The 11,513-nt window shown below is 38.8% G+C and overlaps 1 protein-coding gene across 1 annotated transcript; it reads left to right on the plus strand.

The window, feature by feature from the left end:
• Nucleotides 1–1,142: 1,142 nt before the first annotated feature.
• LOC124829286 (uncharacterized) lies at nucleotides 1,143–6,046 on the plus strand. The gene is made up of 2 exons (XM_047302760.2): nucleotides 1,143–1,587; nucleotides 5,081–6,046. The coding sequence occupies exon 2, from the start codon at nucleotides 5,180–5,182 to the stop codon at nucleotides 5,780–5,782; it is 603 nt and encodes a 200-aa protein (XP_047158716.1). The 5' UTR covers nucleotides 1,143–1,587; nucleotides 5,081–5,179; the 3' UTR covers nucleotides 5,783–6,046.
• Nucleotides 6,047–11,513: the final 5,467 nt, after the last annotated feature.

An 11,513-nucleotide genomic window follows, 5' to 3' on the forward strand; every position in this document is an offset into this window, starting at 1 on the left:
TGTTCAAATGCGCTCAAGCAGAAAGCACAACAGATAAACGGTGGTGAACGGAGAACAAACCTGGACGGCGCTGATCCACGCTCCTCCACGCCAGATGAACGACCTCCTCCGCACCAACGGCTGCTCCACACCAAATGGTCTTCCACGGGAAAATGAAGAAGAAAGAAATGGAGGAAGAGAAGTGAAATGGAGAAGAGGGTTGAAGTGAAATGGAATACGGAAGAGAGATTGTTCAACGGAAATGGAAGATGGAAAGTAAGGTGGAGGAAGTAAAGTAGAAAAGTTAAGTTTGAAATAAATTAAAATAGTAAAAGTAAAAAATTTTAATCTGAAGATATAATTGGAATTAAAGAAAATTGGGGAGGTGGAGGGAGAAAACTGTGGTGGTGGAGGGAGCAACACCCTTAGGCTTTTAGTTCAAGGCCCAATATGGAATAATACTGTTTTCCTAAACAAAAAAAAGCTTTTATTTCTGCACCCCACAATTTCTTTGCACATCCCACCATAATTTTCAAAAGGACTACTTTACGATATTTCAGAATACACATTTCAGAAACTTTCTGAAATTTCTAAAATAAAATTTTTGAAATAGAATTTCTGAGATCAGATTTTCATATCAGAATTTCTGGAATAAAATGAAAGATTTTCATATCAGAATTTCTGGAATAAAATGAAATACATTATGGAAAAGGATTTTCCTTAATGTAGTTTGGTTCACGTAAAATTAGTGAGGTTTAACTTTGATTTATATATATAAAAAAAGTATCTTTTATTCCTTCAAATTTTGAAACAATTGTTTTAGTTTTAGTTATATTGAATATTTCCCTTAATTTATATTCCCTTATATTTTAAATCATTGTTTTTAATAGCTGATGTTGAATTTAAGATAGACAAGTATACTTTATTTTAGAAATTTATAAGAGTTTTTTTTAAGTGTAACATGTTAACATTATAACATATTGCTATTATGATACATAGGATCATAAGTTTTATTTGAATATTAAAACATGTAATCTAAGATAAATTTCACTTAAACTGATGTAACGGTAGTTAATTATTATGATTTAATTATTTAGTTTAATTATACCATTTAAGAGCTAAAAATGAATTTAATTACAAAAGTAGGAAACAAAACAGATAGTTAGTAACGATGAACATAATCGCAGTTATATAAGTCAAATGAAGAATTTCCAAAGCCACCACAACGAAGTTTTGTTGGACACGTTTTATTCAACTCACTCACATGCCGTTATCATCATCATCCATCCTTGCGTGAAGAAATCAATGTGTGAAGGGACGCAGGAACCACCCATAGACGCCAGGAGATGGCGGTCCGATCAATCAACCGGTTGAGAAAGGTCCACGTGGCACGCAGCACCTGACGTATGTTCGTGAGTGAAGCGATTGGAACCGTCGGACAGAGCAGCGGTTCCGTCTACTCGCGATCTCCACTGTTAAATCAGTCAAGATCAAGCTTCTCCTCTGTTGCTGCGTCGCCCTCACGCTTCTCGCCTTCTCCGCGAGCGCTTCTTCCTTCGTCCTATGGAACAACCAAAAGCCTCTTCCCCCTCGCTTCTCCGATTCCAGGTTCTCATTCTTTCCTTCCTTTCTCTTTTCCTCACTTCATTTATTTATTTCCAAAAAAAAAAATATAATTTCTTAATATGGATAATTCCAAAAGTTAAATTAAACGATTAAGATCGCTTCGTTTTTGGCAACAGATTTTTTTTTTTGAAAACATTTTATTTTTTTTGCATTTCAGGGATTTCCATATGTGTGTTGGCTTCTCAGATTCCGTTTTGTTTGAATTCGTTGTTTTCCTATTTTCTGCATTTGCGTGAAAAAAATAAAATAAACAAAAAAAAGGATATGTACGTCTATAGATTTTATTTGCGAGGTTAATTTTGGAAATAGCTTAGGAGGGTGAAACAATCGTGGCTTTGGATGCAAGCTATTTAAATGATCGGTGTTGTTCTGAAAGAATTTTTTCAATAGTAGAAAGACGAATGGTTTTTTTGGGTCTTGGGATCTTTGAAGTTGATGTTTGGGAAATATGTTCTTAGTGTCACTATAACTATTACTGTCCTTTACAGTTTATTCATTGCCCGTGTTTTGTTGTCAAGCTATAAGATATTAGATATTGTATGGAATTTGGGTTAAGAAACCATGTACCTATGGTTTATATTAGGAGGCTCATCACCCTTTTATGAGTTTTTCTAACTCACCAAACAATATTGAACTGAAAATCGAGTGAATACAATAGGATTTGGGGTTTGCTGATTTAGAATTTTGATTAATGCCTAGAACCTATACTGAGGGGAACTCCAACCTTCTTAATCATATATTCTTGATAAATATGTTCGTGGTGTTTGGTCTGGGATTGTTTTTTTTTTTCATTCAATATTTTATTTTCTTAAAGACTAAGTAGCTTATGTTGCTTGTGATGTCATGTGACTCATCATTGTTTAATATCTTGGAGTCTTTTGAAAAATTTATTAGTTGGTCATTCTACTCTACCTAAAGGCACACGGTTAGGGACGCATCACCTCTGGGCGGGCAATTTTGGTCATTCTACCCATTAATATTCCTATAAATCTGAATAATTCTCAAAACCAAATCTCATTTAAAAAGTGTCCTTTATAAACTACTGGATAATATTTTGTCTGGTCAACTATTAAATCAATTTTTTTATTAGGTGGAGCTAGATTGGATGGTCAAAATAATTCAGAGAACGAACAGTAAAGTTAAAGTATATTATTAATTTCAAAATCATTTTATTTAAAGATTTAATTACGATTAATTATGATTGGATTGTAGGTTATGTATTAATTATGTATTTTTTTTTTGTTATCTAAATTACATTGACTTTGGTTTGAGAGGACCAAATACGTATCCCAACCATAATAACATGAACTTGATGATCAATTGAAGATCATGCGTTGAAGAGAAAATTCGACTCTATACATCTAAAACATAAACAATTATTTATTTTTTTAAAATTATTTAATTATTTTAACATAAATTCGGTAATAAATAATTGTCCTTTATAAACACTTTTTTTTTTTCAAATTAAACTAGTTAATTATTTTGACATAAATGCTATAATGTCATTATTGTTTATTCCGTGTTTATGTGATCTCCTATGTGATCAAGTATGCTAGTGGGAAAAGGGACATATAAGACTAGGCAAAGGTTAGAAATGGGTCTAACACGGTATAGCCCCAAAGTTAAAATTCTTCATACTATAAGGCTAGATAAAGATCAGAGGCAGAACATTTTTCATGTTGATAAGATATCTTTATTATTATAATTATTGGCTGATATTCTGATTAATTAATAAGATATTTGTATTAAAAACCTTTGGTAAAATTAGATAAATACTTGCCATAATTAATAAGATATTTGTAATTAAAAACCTTTCTTAAAACTAGATAAATACTTGTCATTATTTCGAATAAGTGATTATATTGAGATCAGACCACCTTCAACAAATATGAACCGATAGATAGACTTCGGTCTTTAAGGGAGAAGACTTACTTTAAAGTTGGTAGGTCGAAATCATACTTATTACCATACAATCTCTCAGGTCTTGAGCAATAAAACTAAACTTTAAAGTATGTTCGAATTTAGTCTGTCATTATATTTTCTTAAACAAATAATTGATCTCTTTCCTACTATGACTCGATGAGAGAGCTCTCATAATAGCTCAGTGAGAGAGCTCTCAAAATGACTCCACAAAGATGTATGCATAAAAAGTATGCACATAACACAAATTATAAAAATTACTTTTTATCATCTTTTATTAACCAATCTTATAGTACAAAAGAAATTGAAAATGAAATCTATAATTTTGTCATTACCTAATGTTGGAGTAGGATTTTCTTGAAAAAAATGGGCATCGGAAAAGGTTTCACTAAATCCCACAATGGTGTCAAAGTTTTACAGTCAAGAAGTATGAAAACTTTTAGTTAGAGCATTCTAACTGTCTATGTCTTGTTTATCATATCCCTTTCTATATTCATATAAACTTATCCCATTAATATTCAAGATTAATCCTAATAATCCTTAAACGCTGACTTTATTCATAAAATGTCCTTTATAAATTAACATTTATTCTCTTAATTGAATGAAAATCTTATTATTGGACATAAGACTAGGTCAAAGTTCGGAAATGAACTTAACACCACACGTTCATTTTTACCAAGGTGAAACTAAATCGAGAATATGCAAAAATAGTGACGAAATTCAAAAATTGATCATTCGAGTGAAAAGTGAAGGAAAGTTTTTTTTTTCTTTTTCTTTTGCATTTAATGCATCTCCTTATAAGTGTTAGCTATTCAGATCCTGTTTTATTTGTATTCGTCATTTTCCAATTTCATGTTTCCTACATATAATATTTGGAAAAAAAAAACATAAAGAAAAGGATATGCGTGTGTGTAGGTTCTATTTACGAGATTAATTTTGGAAAGAGCATATGGGGGTGAACCTGAGGGTTAGCTATCGTTTTTTTGGAAGCAAGCTATTTAAGTGATCGGTGTTTTCCCGAAGGAATATTTGCATAAACAGTTTAATTAAAGTAAAAGCAAAAGAGGATGAAAGAATCAAAGAAGAAACAGCTGGTATGCATAATATAATTGACTACTCCTAAAAGTATATATAAATTACCCTTTAAAAGACTTTAATCTCAATTGTAAATAGTAATGTAAGACTTGTAACTTTTTTTCCACAGCTTCTTACAAAAGTAAATTTTAAAAAATGATGAAGTATAAACTATTTGGTCAACATAGACTAAATCAACAATTGTGTCCAATTATACTTGTTAAAAGAATATGGAAGTAAATAACAAAGTATAGTCACCATCAGCAGCGATGATAACTAGAAGTTTAACAGAGGATAACTTGTTTCTTTGACACCCAAGGTCACCTACTCACTAGTCTCAAATTGTCAATTGATAATCTGACTTCAATCTAGTTCTTACTAGTTTCTGATCCCTTAAAGATTCACTTATTAATGGATATTGTACTTTATTTAGTTTCGTTTATTATGACCCTTCAACATTGACTCTCCTTTTCTTGTTTAGATACTCAGGTGCTGGATTTTGTTGATCGAGTTCAAAAGTTAAGATCTTGATTTTGAGAATAGCAACTATTCAACTATTGGGATACTTAGTTTCATCAAAATGAGGAGGCGTCAAGTTTTGAAACATTCAATTGCTCTTGTAAGCATGTTGGTGTGTGTCTGCTGTTTTTTTATCGTGACCATGACTGTTCTCAAGCTTCCAGACGCCCCAATAAAGGAAAGTGCAATGGGGTTTTACCCAATAACGAGATCCAGAAAAGTTTTAATTCAAGATGGCAACTTGTGCAAGTTTGGAGAAATGATGATTGACATGTTGCCTCGAGATCATGCTTTTACTGTGTTTGTTCCATCCGAGGAAGCGTTTAAGCGAGATCTACGTCTGTCAGTGAACGATGCTTTGAAATCGGACAGGTTTAATGATACTTATGCGATTTTAACTCGTATATTGGGATTTTCAACTGTCCCTCGTGCACTTCTTTCCTCTAATGTGAAATTGGGTGAGCTTGTGAACTATGATTCGTTATCTGGGTTTCCCTTGTACATTTCAAAAGATATCGACGAAATGCTTGTTGTTAACAGGATTCGATCAGAAATAGTAGATGTTAGAAAAAACGAGATTGTTGTGCATCTCATGGATGGGATTATAATGGATGCTGAATTTGAGCAATCAGTTCTATCTGACAATGATACAGATGAGGATTGAAAGTATATGGGAGATGCTGAATTAGTAATTGTTGGAAATAACAATGTCCCTGGAACTCCAAGAATCATAGCCTTGGCTGAACTTGTTGTATTACCAACATCAATTATAAGGATGAATACACTCTAAAATTATTATTAGCAACGTGAAGGATACAAAAGTGTAGCACAAAGACCTTCTGGCTTTTCTTAGTGCCGTTCTTCATTCATATAAACTGTCAGTGCCATTCTTCCCTCGTAATAAACTGTCAATTCCAATGTCGATTTAGTTTAAAGAATCACTTCCAACTCCTTTTGACTTCTCCCTGCAGATTTGGATTTCTTTATTCTTCTTTTCAAAATGTTGATCAATGCGATTCCACCATATGTATAATATTTTTTGAAGGAAGATTTCTAATAGTTAACTTGACGTTTGGATTTATGAATTTATAAAAAAGGTTGTTGTACCAGCAGGGACCGGACGTCGTACGGAAGGATATTCACGTCATTGGATTGCCAAATGGACCGGCCACCCATCTTAACGTATGAGACCCAGGAAACTACGCTTTCGATGAAGGGTTGTATCGTAGGGCGGCCGCCCATATACCCCCGTGATCACACTATCGTGAAAGGTTATGCATGGCAGGGCGGACACCTGTGCGCCCACACTGAAGACTCATCCGAAGCCGGCCGCCCATGCCGTGAGCCCGTCAGGACCGGCCGGTCTTGAGGATAAGACCAGCGAGGGCGGCCGGCCGGCTGCGTTACTAATCATCTTAGTTTAAGGTAAGTAGGGTTTAAAAGCTATTGGGCTGAATTGGGCCGTGATTAATTCTTCACTAATCCCAAGCCCATAGCGAAAACTATAAATACAGATCCAGGGTGAGTGGTAGATAGGTTGCATTTACTGCACATTCATTACTGTTTGAGAAAAACGTCTTAGCTCTCAACTGACTTTGGCATCGGAGAATCTTTTGCAGGTCTCCCACCGGCGAACTGAGAAGCGGACACAGAAGATCCGACGTACAGAAGACGAGAAGCGAGTGACGTGGAAACGTGGGACCAGCACTACCCCCTCACATCCGAAACAGTTGTACTTAGGTCTTTTTTTATTTTATAAAATGATAGACTTTTAAGTTTAAAATATATTTTAGAAAGTGGTGGATCGTTTTGTGTCAAATCATCACCATTTGCTAGTATACATCTTCTCAAGTTTCCTATTTTCTTATTTGTTTTTGAGTTTTCGGCTTCCATAATTATTTGGTGCATCTTAGTTACAAAGTAATATAGAAATGTACTAATGGTAATAAGCATTGGATTTTTAGTTAAGCAAAAAGTGGGAACTAATTTATTTACATAATTTGACGTGTTTATATATAATATTTTCACATGTTTATAAATCATTTTTTAATATGCATATAAATATTACAAATTTAATTAATTCAAATTTGGTCTTATTCTGGTTTGCCTCAACTTCTACTCTTTTTCATTTTTGTAGTGGAATGAAAATAATAACATCATGAAAATGTAACACTTTTTATATCATCAAAGGAATTGTGTAGCTAGGCTTGAGGATTAATGTTGAGTGCTGACAGGTGATTAAGAAAAGTTTAAATCTTGTTTGTGCATTGAACATCAAAACGAGGCATTGGGAAATGAAGGAAATCCTCTAGTGAAAAAAACCTAAATTGATGGAGAGTTTAAGCACCAAGGTGAAGAGCTAAGCTAAGAGAAAACCTTCGTAGTGAGAAAACCTCACAGTTAAATATCAAGGCAAAAGCTTAATTCATAAGAAAACCCTAGGAGGAAACCGCTATGGCTGAGCATTGAAGACTAAAGCTAAGCATCAAGTCTTATTTCTTTAAAACCAGTGTTTTGTTATGTTAGGGAGCTTCCTTTTAATTCTCTAGTGTACCAGACGACCCCCGGACGACTCCAGAAAAAACACAAGAAATGACCGGTAGGACTCGAGCACCTAGAGCGGACGGTCAGGATAGGTAGGTCTGCAGAGGTGATTAACGTAAAGCACCGATTAGAGGGTTGAGCTCTGGATTGGGTTGTAATTAAGGCCCTGCTAATCCTAGGCCCATGATCAAAACTATAAATACAATTCAAAGGTAAGAGGTAGGCAGATTCATTAATTATGCATTTATTGTAGTACCTAAACAACCGATCGGACCTTTACTAACTTAAGCTTCGGAGCACCTTTAACAGGTATCCTCCCAAGCGTACAGGACGGACGGACGTTGACCTACAAAAGGAAGGATCGCGAGGAGACCAGACGAACGTAGCGAAGAACGCGCAGATTCAGGTGACTCGACCCCATACAAAAATTCATCTTGGTCGCCATCGACTATTTCACCAAGTGGGTAGAGGCCGAGGCCCTCGCGAGAATAACGACCAACAGGTTCAAAAATTTGTATGGAAGATAGTATGCCGGTTCGACCTCCCACGAACGGTAGTTACCGACAATGGTATGCAATTTATTGACAGAAAGCTAGGGTCGTTTTATCAAGGTCTGGGGATTAAACATGTTACGAGTTCGGTGGAGCATCCCCAAACGAACAGTCAGGCAGAGGCCGTGAATAAGACAATAGTGGCTGAGCTTAAAAAGAGATTGGGAAAGAAAAAGGGTGCGTGGGTGGACAAACTCCCTGAAGTCTTGTGGGCGTACCGGTGCACCCCACACGGGACCACCGGCGACACGCCGTTCACCCTCACTTACGGCACTGACGCCATGTTACCAGTAAAATTGGGGGAACTCTCCTTGCGGTGACAACCACAAGACCCTCTACTCAACGACGAAGAACTTAGAGTAGAGTTGGATACTCTGGAAGAACGTCGCAACCGAGCAGTCCTCAGGGCAGAAGCCTGCAGACGAATGGTGGAGAGAAAGTACAAAACCAAGGTACGGCCCCGAAGCTTCAAGGAAGGCGACTTGGTCTAGAGGAAGACGGGAGACGCACGAAGAGTGCCAACCCATGGCAAACTCGTGGCAAAGTGGGAGGGGCCCTGCAGGGTAACTGAAGACCTTCAGAATGGAGCATACCGTTTTTCCCACCCGAACGACAAAACCATTCTTAATATGTGGAACGCCTTGCACTTAAAATTTTACTTCAGTTGAATTTGTCCTTGTAATATCTTTTTCATTTTAGATATATAATACAATGCTCCGGGTTTTCACTACTCGCATTACTTAACTACCTGCACATTAACCAGAAACCGGGCTGTTCATAAAAAGAAAATGGGTAATTGGGTGGTGAATGATGAGTTCATAAATAGAACCACTGCCACCCAAAAGCTAATATACCGAACGGGTGATGAATGACGAGTTCATAAATAGAACCACTACCACCCAAAAGCTAATAAACCGAATGAGTGGTGAATGACGTGTTCATAAATAGAACCATTGTCACCATAAAGCTAATAAACCGAACGAGTGGAGAATGGCGAGTTCATAAATAGAACCACTGCCACCCGAATCCAAAACTAACAAAATGATCAAGAGGCGAACGACGAGTTCATAAAAATAACCCTTGTCGTCCGACGTGAAGAACGACGAATCTAACAATGGAGCCACTACACTCAAGAAAAATAAATTTGTGAAATGAACTCCCCTACCGAACGGTCAAAACCCAACAAAGTCTCTTAGCAGTATAACTTTCAAAAAGCATAAAGTATCTTAAACGGAAGATAAAGTAAACGGTCAGACGATAAAGCATCGTTTAAAAAAAAAAACTTCAAAGTTCATTATGAGAATTCAAGTTTGTAATTACAATCAGAAATGAACGGCCACCGGCTGGTAAACAAACCAATATAACCCCCACAAAAAGCAAAAAACACTCCTCCCCACGCTCAATTACTCTTCATCATCCCCGTCCGAGCGCACGTCTTCCTCAATTGCCACATCCTCATTAACCGGTGAAGTAATGACCGACATCATCTTCCCGTCGTAGATGTCTTGGCCGATGTCAAAACTGGCAGCCAAGGGATCCGCCCCCAACATGAAAGCCGCTTAACTGAGGGCCTTATTGAAGCCCTCCTCGTGCTCAATTTGAACATTAGTGTTCAAAGTGGCAATGGCCTCATTGGCCCTCTCCACCTCTTCGGTCAGGCGGTCCACATTACTCTGCAGCTCTTTCTCCCTTTCCGTCAGCCGCCTTGCCTCCAGCTTTAGTCGCCCCGCTTCCTCAACTATCTGGTCGCTCCTCTACTGAGTGTCCTTCAGTTGTTGGGCGGTCGTGCTTAGCTCGCCACGTACCTCGCCCATTTCCTCTTGTAATTTGGACTGCTGTTTCCCACACTCTTTATGCTCAAGAGTGAGAGCTTCCAGTTGAGCACGGAGGTCCTCGACGACCTTCTTCTCGGCGGCCAGCTCCGCTTGGACATTCCCAGTGTTTCGCCGATCGGCGAATTCGCGTAGGTACCAGACCAGCATGGCCCCCCGGCTTGCGAACTCCAACGCAACCTCGGTGATGTCCTTCTCTGACATAGGTTCAATCACCGCTCGTTGGGAAGAGCTCGTGTGGAAGCTCACTCGGCCCCCCACGTTAAAGGCAGGGTCAAAGAGGCCGCCCGGAAGAGGATGGGGGGCACTACCCTCTCGGCGACTCCGCTTTGAAGACGACTTCTCCCCTTCCTTAGACTTTCTCTTCTTTTTGTCTAAAGGGGTGGCAGGGGGGACGACCGCCTCCTCAGACGACTCCAGGTTCACAACAGGAGTCGGTTACGCCACCACGATCGTTACTAGGGGATCAGTCACCATCCTCGATTGTACGACTGTCAATCCATGATTGGAACCTCCCGATCGGGGATCCCTCTTCCGGGACGACGTAACGTAGCTAGTCTTGCGGGACGTAACAGGGGTCATGGAGTCGACCGGCACAACATTTATCTTGGGAGGGTCCCTCGTCCAATAAAAGGGGAACAGGGGACTTCCCACTGCGGTGTGAAACTGAGAACGACCGCCTTCTTTGATTATTACTTTGAAGTAACGGTGTTTGAAATTTTTGAAGGACTCAGAGTACGACTGGAATAGACAACAATCATAGATAGAGGTTAGAGAGACCCAGCCCCGCTTGGAGATCGGCCGGACATTAAAGTAGTGAAGAAAGACGAAAACAGTGGGAGTAATCGCTAGGGCCGAACACATTGCCACAAACGCTTGAATACAGGCCCAGCCGTTCGGATGTAGTTGAGAGGGAGCGACGTTCAGCCTTCGAAGCACGACGATTGGAACACAGTGAACGACACCCGAACGAACATCTGGTTGAACAAATATGTATAAACAAAGAACATGTCTTCAGTATGAGCCCCCTTTTTGTGAAAGACTCACTCTTTAGGATGACTAACGCCGAGGCGGATCAAACGGGCGTCTTCTCCATCCCTCGCTATGTATGATCGTTCCACCCACAATCGCAGTTCCTCCCAGGTAGAAAAGTTGGACTCATAAGACCCCACTTCGTGAGAAGCTCAATCGTATACCCCGATCACGAGCCACCCGCCGGCCGGTTCCGCCTGTTCAGCGTCTATGACGATGCCCCCCTGAAGAAGGAAGAGTGATATCCCGTTTATAACCCTCTCGCCACCACCAACGGGAGACTTCGTTACTGATCCCACCCTCCTGCCCGAGCCTTTCAAGATAAGACGAAGACACCGAGCTGGGAGACGATGACCTGCTCCTGTCGGATGACTCCCCGCTTTCCCTGCCCGTTGAACCATCGGAAAAAGAAATGCGAACAGTAGCCATTTATTAT

This window comes from Vigna umbellata, chromosome 4 (assembly GCF_029865625.1).
Source record: "Vigna umbellata cultivar VRB3 chromosome 4, Vumbellata_1.0, whole genome shotgun sequence".
Taxonomy (NCBI): Eukaryota; Viridiplantae; Streptophyta; class Magnoliopsida; order Fabales; family Fabaceae; genus Vigna; species Vigna umbellata.